This window comes from Pan paniscus, chromosome 15, assembly GCF_029289425.2.
Source record: "Pan paniscus chromosome 15, NHGRI_mPanPan1-v2.0_pri, whole genome shotgun sequence".
In the NCBI taxonomy this organism is placed as follows: domain Eukaryota; kingdom Metazoa; phylum Chordata; class Mammalia; order Primates; family Hominidae; genus Pan; species Pan paniscus.
The window spans coordinates 78348464-78363246 of NC_073264.2; the positions used below are offsets into that span (position 1 = coordinate 78348464).

Genomic DNA, 14783 nt, shown 5'->3' on the forward strand with positions numbered 1-14783 from the left:
CGTCCCTGGCTGGCTTTCTAGCCCACAGCCTGTGGGGTCCCAAGCCCCCGACCAATGACCTGCTTCAGACCATGGATCAGTGCGGGTATGGGTTTAACTAACCCCAAAATGTGTAATGGCATAAACACAAGAGAAGTTTGTCTCTCATATAAAATTCAAAATGGGTGATTCTGATTAATAGGCACCTTCCTCCAAGCAGGGTCGGGACTCCTTTCACCTGTGGCTCTGCCATGTTCAACACGTGGCCCTCGTGGTCTCTGTGAGGTCTGTATCACACCAGCAGAAGGATGACAGAGCATGGAGGAGCATGCAGGAGTTTTGGGGGACCAGGCCTGGGAGTGGCACACACATCTGCATGGTCCAGCGGCCAGAGCCCAGTCACATGCCCCACCTAATTGCAAGGGTGGCTGCATGACATCCAGCTGTGTGCCCAGGAGGAAGAAGAGCTGGTCTGTGGTCTGCCAGCCAGTTTGGGCCACAGACCCCACAGATGTCTGCCACTGGCTTCCCAGAGCTTCCTCCCAGGCCCCTCCCTCCTGTTCCACCCACTCCAGCCTTGGCCTCCCTGACTCCATCCTCCCATCCTGTCCTGAGATCCACTGCCCTGCAGCTTCATCTGGCACAGGCCAAGACCCAAGAAAAGATCAGGCCCGAGGGTCAGAGAGGCACACAGAACCAGTTTATTTCTCATGAGTTTATAGGACCACAGTCAGCATAGAGCAAACGGTAAAAGTGCAGATGGCTGGGGTGAGGGCGGGGGCCTCTGCGGCTGCCTTCTCTTCTCTCCAGCTGCCTGAGTACTGGCACACAGCGGGCAGTGAATCTGAGGAGCTGTGGCCTCACAGTCGCTGCAGGCTGAGCCACAAAGGAGGGCCAGGGGAGGTTAAGACTCACTCCTGCAGGAGCGGGTTGGTGATGAAGGGCTGGGGGAACTTGGGTCTCTCTGGGATGAAGTCACCCCTCCTTCCTGGCCGGTCCCCAGCCCCTCCCCACCTGGCCAGCTAGCTGGGTTCCTGCAGCAGCGGAATAGTCAGGGAGTTCCCAGCAGAAGTGCTGAATGAGGGAAAGGGAATGCCGCCAAAGGAAACCGACTCTGTCAGGGCATCTGCACAGCCCGCGAGACTCAGATGAGACCCATTGAGACCCAGGTCCCCCTTCCCTTCCCTGGCAGTTCTGATTCTGCTCCCACTGCCTGGGATTCCACCAAGAAGGCTAAAGCTGCTCTTTCTCTTATTTGAGAAAAGCAAGCCATCTTGGGGCAGGAAAGCAGTGAAGGGACTGGGCAGGCAGGATAGAAGGGGCTGGAAGCTCAGCCATCTCACCCCCGCCTTGGCCTGCACTCACCTGAAGAAGCAGGACAGACAGAAGAGCCCCATCCTCTCCCACCTCCATACCTTTCCAGCTCATCCCACCTCTACCACCAAAACACTCATCGCGGGGTCAGAGGGAGTGCCAAAAAGGTAAAAAGAAAGGCAAGAAAGAGGCTACTGGGGATGAGGGGACACCCAGAAGCCCCTTCCTGGAGGAAAAGCCACTCCTTCTGCAGCTGGACTCTGGGATACTGAGACCCAGCCCTGCCCCATCACCTCTCCAGTGTGGCCAAGGGGACAAGGACCAAGATGCAGGGAAGCTTGGGGAGCCTGGGCTACAACAGATACAGGCCAACAGACAGACACAGATGGATGGGGGCTGCCGGGCGGGGTCGCCTCTTACTCGCCATCCCAGCCTCGACTCATGGCCTGCACTACGGCCCCGTAGAGTTGGCTCCAGGCAGCCCGTGTGGCTGGTGTGAAGGCAGGGCCCAGACACTTCTCCAGCATGTAGAGCAGAGACTCACCCACTGTCTGCAGAGGCAAGGGGCACCTTGTCACTTCCAAAGGCAGAAAGGCACTGCTCCATTCCACAGGTGAGAAAACTGAGGCCTAGGGCTGATTAGGGCTCCTGGGCCTTTTTTCCTCTCCTGCATGGAGTCCATGCTTCCTGAGCAGGGTCCTACCCAAATCCTTGGGTATCACATTGTGTCTACCTTTCCCTCTAAATGTGAGGCTTTATATACTCACATTTTTCACCCCTGTCTTGGTCTTGCAACCACCCCATGAGTGGGGCCAAGACATTGCCTGGGACTTCCCAGCTTAGACCAAACCAAGTCATTGCTCCCAGACTTGAGTTTCCTCATCAGCAAGGCAGCAATGATGGGGTTAAGAGCCTGGGCTCTGGAGCCAGATAGACCTGAGTACAGATTCTGACTCCACCCTTCATCAGCTGGCTGACCTTAAGTAAGTTATGTAACCTCTCTGAGCCTCAGCTGCTTCATCAGTGATACAGGGAAAGTAGAAGCTCCAACTCCTGGGCCTGTTGGAATGATTAAATGGGATAATCCAGAAAAAGCTCTTAGCACAGCATCTGTATACAGGAAACCTACAACGATAATAGGCCAGGTGCAGTAGCTCACGCCTATAATCCCAGCACTTTAGGAGGCCGAGGTGGGCAGACCACTTGAGCCCAGGAGTTTGAGACCAGCCTGGTAAACATGGGAAAACTCCATCTCTACCAAAAATACAAAAATTAGCGGGGCATGGTGGTGCATGCCTGTAGTCCCAGCTATGAGGGAGGCTGAGGTGGGAGGATCACTTGAGCCTGGGAGGTTGAGGCTGCAGTGAGCTGTGATCACATCACTGTACTCCAGCCTGGGCGACAGAGCAAGATTCTGTCCCCAGAATAAATAAGTAAGTAAATAACTAAATAAAGATAATGGCTCTCATTTGCCATTATTACCCATAATAAAATAAGGTTTATTTATCTCACAAATATTAACTGAATATCCACTGTAGCCCTGGTAGATCAGGCACTGTGCTGGTGCTGGGGATGGAGAGGAGGACAAGACCAACACAGCTCCTTCCTCAAGGTGCTCACCATCTGGCAAGGTGACTGGACTGTGTGGTGTACTGTCATATCAGTCGCCCCCAATGGGCTACACCTCAAGGATTCATGCCCTTGAGTAGGGTCCTCCCACATTGACACTGGGCTTATCCATGTGAGTGGCTTTGGCCGATGGGACATTAGCAAAAGTGATGCAAGCAGAGGCTTTATAGGCACTTTCACACTGGGGCTTGTCCTCTAAAAACTCCCCCTTGGAACTCAGCTGCTATTCTATAAAGAAGCTCAGCTAGACTAGTGAATGACAACAAATCACAGGGACAGAGCTCAAAGGCTGACAGGCCTTGGACATTCTAGCCTCAGTTGAGCTCCCAGCTAAACATAACACACAAGTAACTCCAGCTACACCATGTGGAGCAGAAGAGCTGCCCAGCTGAGCCCAGCCATGAGAAATCGGAAAGCATTGTCATAGTTCTAGGGTTGTTTGATACATAGCAATAGAAAATTGAGCAGACCAGCTGATCCCAAAAGCTTCTTAATTTTTATGGTTTTAAAAGAAGCCATATCAGAAAAGAGAACTTGGAAGCTCAGAGAGGTCAAGCCCATGTCAGGGCCACACAGCAGGTAACAGATGCAGGCCCACAGCCCTGGTTATCTAAGGATATGGGAATGGGAGAGAGAACAGGTGGCAAGGGGAGGTCTAGGAGAGAGAAGTGGCCCCAGGCCAGGAGCTCTGGAGAGAGTCAGAGCTCCTTTACCCACCGAGAAGGAGCTGAGCTTCACACCCACTGCCCGGTGCTTCCTACCCAGGCTGGCAAGGTACTCCTCCAGTGAGGACAGGTCTTCCACATTGGTCACTGCAGCATCAATCACGAGCATCACCTGCCAAGGCCAAGGCAGCAGTGAAACAGAGAGGCCAGAGCAGCCCCATCTGCTCACAATCACAGCCCAAGGCATGAGGGTCCCAAAGCAAGAGAGGCCAGTAGGACCCTCAGTTCTCCAAGATCAGGGGTCAAAGGCAGCCTGTGTCTACTACATGTAGGGGGCACGCGATACGTGGTGGCCAAACTACTAATGTTATACCCATGAAGGAAGCCTCTCTCCTCTGAGGAATTCACATCTCTAAACACACCTACTGGAGAGTGTTGTCTGCTGGGACAAGGAGAAACTGAGGCCCTTTGAGAATCATGAGATTCTAAGAAAATCTCAGCCTGATTTTCATAGGCAGATAGTTCCCAATTACCAGGATCTGTGCTAACACAACCTATGGGAGCCAGAGGACAAAGGCAATGACAGAGGCTGGGACCAGCTCTCTGAACGCAGGGTAGGGGAAGAGGCTGATTCTGATGTCCCAGACCAATCCAGCCCAGAGGGAAAGGAGCTGTACCCTGCTTGGGGGAACTGGAAGGGAGTAAGACTAGACCTGGGGCAGAAAGTCATTTTCCCCATTCTCCACCAGGGAGGTGCTCTGCTGGATCCCAGAGGTCACAGCAGCTCTGCCTCCGTCTCACCTTCCTGATGTGGTCCAGGAACTCAGGCGAGGAGAGACAGTCCTCTGGGCTGGAGAACTGGCGGCAGTTGTACTGGAAGAGGGGCAGCAGGTCAGGCTCCAGGGCAAACAGCCTGTGGGAGTGAGGCCCAGGTGTTAGCCCTGGGGTGTGAGCTCCTGCAAGCCCCAGCAAGCCTGGCTGTCCTGCAGTCAGCGGGCGGGGGTACCAAGCCAGGTCTCAGCTGCAAACCACAGCTGACTCTCCCACCTGGCACTGCTCCCCCGCCAGCTTCGGTAGTGCCCTCCTCCTCATGCCTTCTACTGGCTCTGGGCAGCATCCTAGAAAGGGCAAATGTGTCCCAGGGCCTCTGGTAAGCAGGGGTCCCTCGGTGAATAGCTGAGGGGTGTGATTTGGAACAGGAAGAGGTCCCCAAACAGGAAACCTGGAGTTACATTGTGTGGAGAGGAAAGCCCTTCTGTCTCTCTCTCTCTCTCTCTCTCCTGCGCTGAGTACTTTCCGTGTGGTTAACTTTTAACTGTATTCCTCACCGTCCTAAGCAATGGGTACAACTGTTATCCCAGTTTTATAGAGGAGAAAACAGAAGCCCGGGGAGGCTAGAACTCGCCTAAGGTCACACAGCTTGGATGTAGTGGAGCCACAGCGGGTGCCTGAGAAAAAAGTGAGCTGGGGGGAGTCCGGAGGCAGAAGCAGAGGCCCTCCTCGGCATTTGGGAGGTCTCACCGGGTAACTGAATGTTTTCCCCTTTCGTCTTGGGGGTGGTTTTGCGGAAGCCTGGGCAGAAGTTCTGGACTGTCCAAGGGTGCCAAGGATAGGTAACACCACGGTGAGGGAAGCAGTGCCCGGTTGGTGATAGCGGAGGGGTTACCGAAACTGCGAGCTGAGGTTGGAGACTGGCCTTCCCTTCCCACCCGGCCTGCGCACCCCCCACCCCTCTCCCCTGCGGTGAGGCTCCCGCATCTGTCACCCCTTCCCCGGCTGCTCTCTGGCTCTTTCCTCGGAAAGGTTTGTCTTGTTGGTTGTCAGGGATCCACACACCTGGAGCCAGACCGCACACACGCGGGCGCGGGAGCTCGCCCCACACATCTCCCTTCCCCGGCTCTCGGGGCACCCCAGTACCCTGATACCGGCAGCGGGGTGCACCCCTGCAGTCGCTACCTAAGGAAGACGCAGGAGGCACAAGGCGGGGTAGAGGCGCCTGGCAGGGACGGAGGTCCACCCGCCAGATGTGGGGAGATCCGCGGGAGGGGATCCCGCCCGGCCCGGTGAGCCCCGCTGGGAGCGTGGTGTGCGGCGCTGGTTGGCAACAGGCGCCCACGGTCGAGAGAGAGGCAGAGGGGCTGTGCCACCCGTCGCCGCGCCCCGCTCCTCTGGCGCACATCTGGCAGGCGCCCCAGCGCCCCGGCAGCGGCCAGTTTTCCCTCCTTCAGGGCCGGTCCTGCCGCGTGACCCCTTTCCCGCCGAGGCAGCCTCCACCCGCACCCCCGGGCGCTCGGGTAGCCCTCACCTGGCAAACAGGACGGTGCCGTGCTCCAGCGGGCTGCGGCTCACTGCCCGCCAGCTCTGCCGGATCAGCTCGGGCTCCGGGCGCTCCATGCTGTCCCGGGGACGCGGAGCGCGGGGCTGGGACCCTCAGGGCTCGGGTGCCGTCACCGCACGTGCCGCGCCATCTCCTCCGCGACGCGGTCCCCTCCGCCCCTCGTACGCCCCCCGTGCCTCCGCCTGGCGGGGGCCGCAGCCGCTCCTTCCCTGGCGCGGGAGAGAAAAGACGCGCGGCCAGTCGTAGGTGGAGACACCCCAGCTGTGCTTCCGGGGACCCCGCTTGGCCGCTACGCCCTGCGCCCCGCGCCCCGCAGCCGCCAGAGCCGCCCCACCCCGCGACGCCTGGGCTGGGCGCTTTAAAGCCGCCACGCCCCCCGCCCCCTCCAGGCCAGCAAGGCGCGCGCTCCCTCCGCCAGCCGCTATGGTGGCCTGGGAAAGGCCCGGCCTGCAGAACGTAACTGACATCGCCGAGGCTCTCTGGGCCTCAGTTTCTCCTCCCTAGCCCCGAGGGCACTGTGTTGAATTTGGTCGCCTCAGGTAGGCGCTGCATGCGCCCCCTCTCCACAGGCCCCTCAACTCAAGCATTGCCAGAGGCATTTGAGTTTGCCACCCACCTGGCCTGCAGGTCAGGCCTGGGGAGGCGGCCTAGGGGCCTAGTTCTTGGTCTGACTAGGGCACCAGCAAACGTTGGGGGCCACCAGGGCTTTCAGCCGTAGGGACAGGGCCAAGACCACAGCCATTCCCAGCCAGGCCTGGGTGTTTTTGAGACTCCATCTTTAGAAAGCTGTGAGATCCAGTTCTAATCCCAGCTCTGCTTGGCCAGGGTGGAATCTTGAGGGAGTTCAGCTCTAACATTCTACCGTTCCATGATTTAATTTTAATTTTAATTTTTCACCTCTTCCCTCCCTGGGCCCTCCCCACTTCCATGATTTTTCATTTTGTTTGTTTGTTTGTTTGTTTGTTTGAGACGGAGTCTTGCTCTGTCGCCCAGGCTGGAGTGCAATAGCGTGATCTCGGCTCACTGCAAGCTCCGCCTCCCGGGTTCACGCCATTCTCCTGCCTCAGCCTCCCGAGTAGCTGGGACTACAGGCGCCCGCCACCACGCCAGGCTAATTTTTTGTATTTTGAGTAGAGACGGGGTTTCACCGTGTTAGCCGGGATGGTCTCGATCTCCTGACCTCATGATCTGCCCGCCTCGGCCTCCCAAAGTGCTGGGGATTACAGGCGTGAGCCACCGCGCCGGGCCTTTTTTTTTTTTTTTTTTTTTTTTTTTAACGGAAGTACTGTTCAATTTTTTCAAAGAAGTTCGGATAATAGAATCCATGCTCCCCACTCAGGGTGTGCAATTGGCCACCTGCCAATTAGAACTAAACTTTTCTCTTTCAAGCAGAAAGTTCCTCAAGCCCCAGCCCAGTGCTGGTGGCCCAGGTTTGGGAGAGCAAGCCCGTTTTCACCTTTATTTCTCTCTCATTATTCCCTCAGGGGTCTCCGAGCCTATCTCCTCTGTCTGTCCACGCCTCTCTGGGCCTGTTTCCTCAGTTGTGCAGCAAAGGGGTTAGGTGGTGAGGTCTCTGGGACCTTTTAGTCCACCTCCTTTAGTTCCATGGATAGAAGGTGGGTGTTCTTGAGCCCCTGGTTATGAACAGCTGGGGCTCCATGCCCAGCCCTATGCTAGACATGGAGTGGCGAGTCCTGGTCTTTAAAATTTCTCCTTCTGGCCCTGAATCAGAACTGAGTGCCTCAGCAGAACTTTTCTTTCCTACTCCCAGCCATGCCCCAGGAAATCATCTAGCTGTTCTCCCTCTTCCAAGGAATCAGGAGTTTGTGGTAACCCCTATTCTATTTCCCATTTCCTCACAAATCTCTGAGCTGGAGCAAGAGAGCAAGGCTATAAGGCAGCCTGGAAAAGCTGGTGTCCTAGGGTCCACGAGGTCTCCAAGCAAGAACACAAAGGGATTGGGGCTGAAGGAACAAGACGTGACTAAACTTCCAGCTTGGGGTCCTGTGGACCTGCAGCCAGGTGCAGCAGGTCACAGGGCAAGGACACGTGTCATTGGTGACCTTCACTCTTCAGTGCCCAGATGCTCAGTGCTCTGTGCAGGCCACCTGGCTGGTCTCAGGTACCCCACTCTACCCAGCTCATGCTTCTTGCCAGCAGTCTACACTTAGGACCCATCTTGCTTCCTCTCTCCTCTGGCCAGGGTCTGGAGTCTGATGAGGTAGTGGGAGTTAATGGCCCTAGCTAGTAAGTAGAGTCAGCACTCAAACCATGGCTTCACTCTTTGTCTTCCTAGAGCCAGGAGATATGTGCTAAGATAAGCCAAGGTAAGTGCACTCTATCCCTGCTCCCTTCAAGAAAGGCCTGAGAATCTGGATGGGCCTAAGCGATGAGAGTGATGTATTCCCATCAGTAGACCAAGGTTCCAAGCCCACATTTGAGGGGCTCAGTAAAAGTCACAGGAGTCTCCTCCCTGTGGGTCATCCGCCCAGGAGGTAAGAACCTAGAGGAGAATTCAAGTACTGTCTCAGAGCCAGTGCTGGTCATTGAGGTTCATGTATCATTAATAATACAGAGCTGGCATTTATGTCTAGACACTGTTCCGGGCACCTTACTTCATTTCCTCTTTTCATCCTCACAGTAACTCTACGAAGTAGGTGCTATTTATCATACCCTCGTTTTACAGCTGAGGAAATGGAGGCAAAGAGGTTAAGTAACTAGCCCAAGGTCACATAGGTAATAAGCGATGGGGCCAGGATTTGACCTCAGGTCTCTCTGGCCCATCCTGTAGGCCTCCATGCCTCCCTTGCTTTAATGGACTGTGGCCAAGAGCCCCAGCCATAATTCAGACCAAGCCATGGTCACTGGGTCTGGTTCAGCAGTGTGCTGGAGCCAGCTTTTATATGGCTTTCAAGAACCAACTGTATGCATCTCTTTCCAACTTCTCATTCAGTGACAACAAGTTGGTAGCTTAAAAAAGAACATGTTGGGAATATTTACACCATGGAAATTGGCAAATGCTATACACACCAGTTTTTCCTCCCAGAACACCTGTTGTTAAACATCTACCAGCACACACTGATCTGGGTGCACCTGGGGGAGCCAGGAAAACCTGGGCCCTAGATGAGCGGCTGCTGATGCATTAAGCAGAAGGCCCACGGGAAGGTGCTGCGTCAGGGACCTCGGGCTGAGCGCTCAGGCCTTCTCCCTAGGGTATCTAGGGCTGCAGCTGTTCTGGGAAGGTGCTTCTAGTCCCAGGATAAGACTAGAGAGGCAGAAAAACCCCAACTTGGCACTGAGTCCTGGCTCTACTATTTACTTGTTGTGGGACCTTAAGGCAAGTCATTTAATCTCTCATGGGTAGAATGGGAACAAAAACATCATTGACTTCACTGGGCCTTTATGAGGATTAAATGTCAGAGATGTGTTGAGACTTTGTAAACTAAGCTGTGCCACTCAAGGAAGAGTGACTTGGCCCCTTCCTAAACTGCCTGTCGTAGGCATGTTCCACCTCCTGAAGATCCACATGCCCCTCTCTCCCCACTAGCCCCCACCAGAGGGTGGCTAGGCAGCCCAGAAGCCCCCCAGTTCCACAGCACAGTGCTACTCCCCTCCCCCACCCTCTGTCCAACACTCAGGTCAGCTCCTGCTGCCTTCAGCTCCTAAGCATCTCTCCTGATAACAGGAGACACCTGTCAAGATGGGGGCCTCTGTTAGGCAGAATGGCAAGTTGCTACAGCGCTGGGATACTCGGCTGTCTGGGAAGGGGACAACTTCTTCTTGCACTCCTTTCTATGCCATGTGAACAGGTTAAAAGAGGACAAATCAGAGGTCCAGCTTCCTACTTATTTTGGAATCAGTTTAAATATACCAAAATGACGACCAACATTACTCAAGTAACTGTACACATGGGGAGATCCAAATGCCCCCTGGAGTAATCAGATTCACCTGCCCAGCCCAGGTCTTCCGCTGGAATTAGATCAGCCTCAGACATGACACACGGGGTGGTTCCTGCACTCAAAACATTCTTCTCAGGGAGGCCTTTCTGGGAGCAGAGGGCAAGTCGGATTCAATTAAGTACAAGGACAACAAGGCATTCAAAACAAGTGTTATTTATTATAAAATCAGCGGCTTCTGATTAGAAGACTTTTTTTTTTTTTTTTTAAACCAAATAGGCTCAAGAAGCTGGCTGGAGGTTGAATTGGCTGACGAACGTCTTCTTCCTCCACCAGCAGTTTGTGGGACACATCGCGTTTCTGCCAAGTGCTACAGCTGAAGCCCATATTCATAGAAGCACCCTGACAGCCTTTCTCCAGCATCTTCCAGAAAACAGAACCTGAGCACTCAAAGCTGCATCAGCCCATGTGGCCTTGCCCCCAGAGAAGCATCTGCCAGTTTGGGCATGGAGGAACAGAAAGTGGGCAGGGAATTCTCCTTGGCTCCTTAGAAGGCAGTGGGAGCCCGGGGAAGCGTTCGGCCCCAGTGCAGCCTAATTGGGAGGGAGGGATGGGTAGAGGCTGGCTGGGCTTCTCCTTCCTCACCCTCATGCAAGGTGGCTGCCCCTCTGGCTCCTTCAGAGCTCTTCCCTTCCAAGTTCCTACTGAGAAATAAGAAGGCACAAAGGAAAATCAGCCACCTCCTGGAGGTCACTATGGGCCGCCTGCTTTGCTAAAAGCCAAGCACAGACCCCTGCATTCTCCCTGCAGGAGAGCCCACCCGGCTCAGAAGAAAGCAATTCTGCCTGTGGGGAGGAGAGGAAGGGAGGGGAGGGGAGGACACATGGTGAGGTGGAAGCAGGGAGCAGAGCTTCTCCATCCCTCCTCTCCTTCCCTGCCAGAAATGCAATTAAGCAAGCGGCCCAGACTCAGCCGCACAGACAGCGCTTCCTGCTGGGGGAAGTCAAAAGGGCTGTAGCAGTGGGAAAGGGAGGTCATCGGGCCCCAGATCTAATTAACCAACCTGCCTTGCTTTTGACGTTGCTGCATTTCCTCTATTAACATTAATGATGGTTGGTCTGAATGTCCAAGCATGGCCAGAAGCTTCCCTCCCCACCACCCAGTAGGTAGCACAGCCTGTCCCTGGGACCAATATCCAGTCTCCGTGGCAACCGCCTCCTGAAGATGCTTTAAAGAGATCTGACCCTGTCAGAGTTGTTGGGAGCTTCAGAGGAGGGAAAATGGAGTGTGGCGGATTCATCATTAAATCTTGAAGCATCAAAGTCCTCTGAGACAAAAGAAATATTTTGTCATGCACCAGGAAGGTGGAGGCAGGCTTAAGGGCTGGCCTTGGGTGGTTTGGTTCTACCACAGGGTTTTCTTCATCCCTTCTGGGGAGGAAGTGGAAGGGGCAGCTCTGAGCTTCTTGTTTGAGCTGCAGAGTGGTAGACGCAGGAAGCTGGCATGCATTTCTAGGTGCCATGGGTCTTCACTGCTGAAGCAGTGACAGAGAGAAAGGGAATTGCCCACGGAGTGAGGGAGGGGTGACCAGAGGAGGACTGCAGAAGTGACACTGGGAAAGCTCAGCAGGTGACAGGAACATTAGTCTGGAGAGGCCAGAGTCCCCACACCCCAGCACCATGCAGATTCCCTGCCCTGTATCTCATCTACCTTGGGCGCTAAGCAAGGTTCCCATGGGCTCTCCCAGCAGCCAGGAGAATGCATCTGCCTTGCCCTCCAGGCCAGGCTAGATGCACTTGGAGAGACCTGGCCTCTGGCACACAGGGCCTGGGAACACTGAGCAGCCCAGGATAGGACATCGTTCCTCCCGAGTCTCACAGTGTGACAATCCCAAAAAATGAGGAACCAAGGGCTAAGGCAGGCTGACGCTCCGGAGTCCGCTGCTCTCTGTGCGTCACAGGCAGGAAGTCCAGCTACCTGCAGCCACTGGGGGGTGTGGTGGGAGCCAGGCCCTCCAGCTCTGGGCGGCGCACCTTCCTCCACGCTGGATTCATTTGTTTGTGGGAGGGAGGGCAGCACAACTTTGACAGTCCCATCTGCTCTGCCTTTGGTGACATCCCAAGGTGAGGTCAGTATTCTCTGCCCTCAAGGCCCTCTCAGAGGTCTGAGAATTTTTGATGGCTCTTACAAACCAAAACCAAAGAAATCCAACAGAAAAAAATACCAGAAAATATTACTATAGCCTGGACTATTTTCGAGTTTACGACACTCAGCTGTCCAGTTACACGGTCTGTATTCCACAGGGATATGGACAACATGCCCTCACATACACACACGTGCACCCACTCCCACCCTCTGGCACCCATCCTCCCCTGCGCTGTGCATGAGGGAGCAGCCCAAGAGGCTCTGTCCTCTCTGTGGTGCTGTGGACGGAGCTGCGGCTCTCTCCCGGCTCTCTCCAATGCTGGGTTCCATTCCAGCTGCACTCCCAGAGCTGGGTCCTGGTGGGCAGCAGAATTCTTCGGGCTCCTTAGGCAGCTTCCTCATGGCCGGATGGTCCAGTACTGCTTCCCAGCTGGCTCTCCTGGGAAGTTCCTGGACCCAGGCTGGAATCTTTGCAGTGGCCTCAAAAGTCCCATGAGTCCAGCCACCTTAGTCCTGCCATTGGACTTTGGGGGTCCTGGGCCAGGGGACCAACCATCCCGTAAGCCAGAGGGTGGAAGAGGTAGAAGCTGTGAGAGAGAACCAGTAGGAGGCAGTTGGCACCCCCAGTGCCTCAGCTGAGGGGCTTTGAATTCCATTCCTCCTGCTGGAGCTCCAGAGAAATTCCCCATCGCCAAGCCCGGTTCTCTTTCACGGCCTTGTCTGTCTGAGTCCCGCTGGGGCACACTGTAGCCGGAGAGCTTAGTAGATGCTGACTCAATGACAATCATGGAAAGGGCTCTTCCAAAGAGGCCCAGGAGGGCAACCCTTCTAGGGGTCTTGTCATGGGCTATTTGGCCCGGGGTGTTTGTCAACATGTGAATGTAACCCTCTTAGGCAGGCATGTGCTCACAGGCCACAGGCCACAGGCCCAGCACCAAGGCCAGGGACTGGGGAAGCGGGGAGCCTTCCAAACAACTCTCCCTTTCAGCCACTCAGCCACACACTCCCCATTCCCACCCTTCCCACCCCACCTGCTGAGAGCTCTTCCGGCAGGGGGCCACAGTGACTAAAGAGGGGTGCCCTGTTCCCCATTGCCCCCCGGTTCCCCCCTCCCTCACCCCGAGAGCTGTTCTGACAGGGGGCCATGGTGACTAAAGAGGGGTTCCCTGCCCCCCATTCCCACACTCCCCCTCTGAGAGCTGTTCTGGCACAGAGTCACTGTCACTAGAGGGGTACCCTTCCAGGTGCGCTGGGATGGCACAAAAACTGAACCACCGGCAGAAGGGGAAAAGGCAGAGTTAAGCCCTGCTTCTCCTACCTGGCTGCACATTAGGATCACCTGGGGGACTCTGGAAACCACGGCCCCACCTGGGCTTGGGTGAAGCGGAACCTCCGGGCATGGGCACTGGTGGTGTTAAAAGCACCACAGGGGATTCTCGAATGCATCAGGGCTGAGGCACTGCTGAGCCCACACTGGGAGGGCATGTGAGGTGCAGGGATGCTCACCTGTAGGCGGTTCCCAGGAGCAGGCTCAGGATTCCCGCCACATGTATGCCCCTCGCCAGGGGCCATGAGGCCAAGCCCCAGGCACAGAGCCGCAGGAGGGTGTCCCACAGAATGCCTAGAGGAGAGGAGAGAAACCTGGAGTCAGCCAGGCAGGGGGTGACTTCTGGGCTACAGAAGAAGGAGGCACTCCAAGTCAAGGAGCAGAGAGTCACTCCCAGCACTGCTGCCCCACAGTGGCCTCCCGTCAAGGAGCAGAGTCACTCCCAGCACTGCTGCCCAACAGTGGCCCGCCCTCCACCTGCTCTGTCTCCCAAGTCCAGGTGGGTGGCACTGACCTGTCAACATGCTTGAGAAAAGCATGGCTGGGAAGTAGTGGTGGAAGTAGAGGACCCGGCCCATCAGGAAAAACGGGAAGTAATGGAGTGTCCAGCCGAGCAGGACCTGGCCGCCTCCTCGCAGCAGGACCTGGGACAACCCTGGGCCCAAGCAGCACAGCCCAGTCAGAAGACAAGGAGCGGGCAGAGATTCCAGGCTGTGGTCCAGCTCTGCCCCTTCCTTGCTGTGTGACCTTGAATATGTCATATCACCTCATTGGAGCAACCCAAACCACGCTACAGAAACTGGAGAGGAGCAGCTGGGGCTCGAGAGCTCTGGTCAGGGCCCAGCCTAGTGAGGCCTGGGCACCAAAGGCAGGTGCACCAAGCACCAGCAGGAGGCAGCCCAGCCTCTAAAGAAACCCCTCTGCGCCTGCAGACAGCTTCGCTCCCTACTTCCACCTCCCACATCTTTGCTGCCACACAGATCTTTGCAGCGGCAGACAGGCGCTAAGGTGAGGTCACAGGTGAGGATGGAGTGAGGAGGAGTCTGGGACTATGACTGTTCAGACAGAGAGCTGCAGAGGCAAAAGGGCCTGTGTGACTGTCTCAGGTGCTGTGGCCCATAGTCTGGCAGCCAAAGTTACCAAGAACAGCACTGGGATGGGAACCCAATAACCCTGGAGGCTCCTCTCTAGCCCATGAGAGGACAGGGCCATGGAACAAGGAGGTGGCAGAAAAGATGGGCAGCTCTGTACACAGCATGGGGCTAAAAGTGAGGGCTGTGGAGTCAGACTGCACGGGTTTGAGCCTCAGCTCTATCACTTACTAGCTGTATGTCCTGGGGCAAGTTTCCTAATCTCATGGTTCCTTGGTTTCCTAATCCATAAAATGGGGGTCATAATAGCCAACGCTCTAGTGTTGTTGGGAGGAAGTAAAGTGTTTAACACAGCACTGGGTACTTGGGGGTTGTTACCTTTCAAAAGCAAAGGATAAG

At 55.6% G+C, this 14783-nt stretch overlaps 2 protein-coding genes across 2 annotated transcripts in view; both read right to left on the reverse strand.

Moving 5' to 3' along the window:
* Nucleotides 1-657: 657 nt before the first annotated feature.
* NGB (neuroglobin) lies at nt 658-6277 on the reverse strand. The gene is made up of 4 exons (XM_003808864.4): nt 5893-6277; nt 4389-4500; nt 3640-3759; nt 658-1844 (listed from the first exon to the last, which is right to left on the reverse strand). Exons 1-4 carry the CDS (start codon nt 5979-5981, stop codon nt 1710-1712), a joined length of 456 nt encoding a protein of 151 aa, XP_003808912.1. The 5' UTR covers nt 5982-6277; the 3' UTR covers nt 658-1709.
* Nucleotides 6278-10021: 3744 nt separating this feature from the next.
* Nucleotides 10022-14783, reverse strand: part of POMT2 (protein O-mannosyltransferase 2) — a 46262-nt gene continuing 41500 nt past the window's right edge. Inside the window, exons 19-21 of the mRNA XM_003808865.5 lie at nt 13808-13948; nt 13473-13587; nt 10022-12553 (exon numbers count right to left, since the gene is read on the reverse strand). Of these exons, the coding sequence (XP_003808913.1) occupies nt 12448-12553; nt 13473-13587; nt 13808-13948 (362 nt within the window). The 3' untranslated portion in view covers nt 10022-12447. The remainder of the gene's footprint in view (nt 12554-13472; nt 13588-13807; nt 13949-14783) is intronic.

Bases quoted from the DNA above. Each gene is read 5' to 3' on its own strand.
- NGB (XM_003808864.4), bottom strand. From the start codon at position 5,981: ATGGAGCGCCCGGAGCCCGAGCTGATCCGGCAGAGCTGGCGGGCAGTG. The intron at 3,760-4,388 runs GTGAGACGGAGG...TGGCCTTGGCAG, and splicing joins TCCTGGACCACATCAGGAAG to GTGATGCTCGTGATTGATGC. The intron at 1,845-3,639 runs GTGGGTAAAGGA...TTGCCTCTGCAG, and splicing joins TGAAGCTCAGCTCCTTCTCG to ACAGTGGGTGAGTCTCTGCT.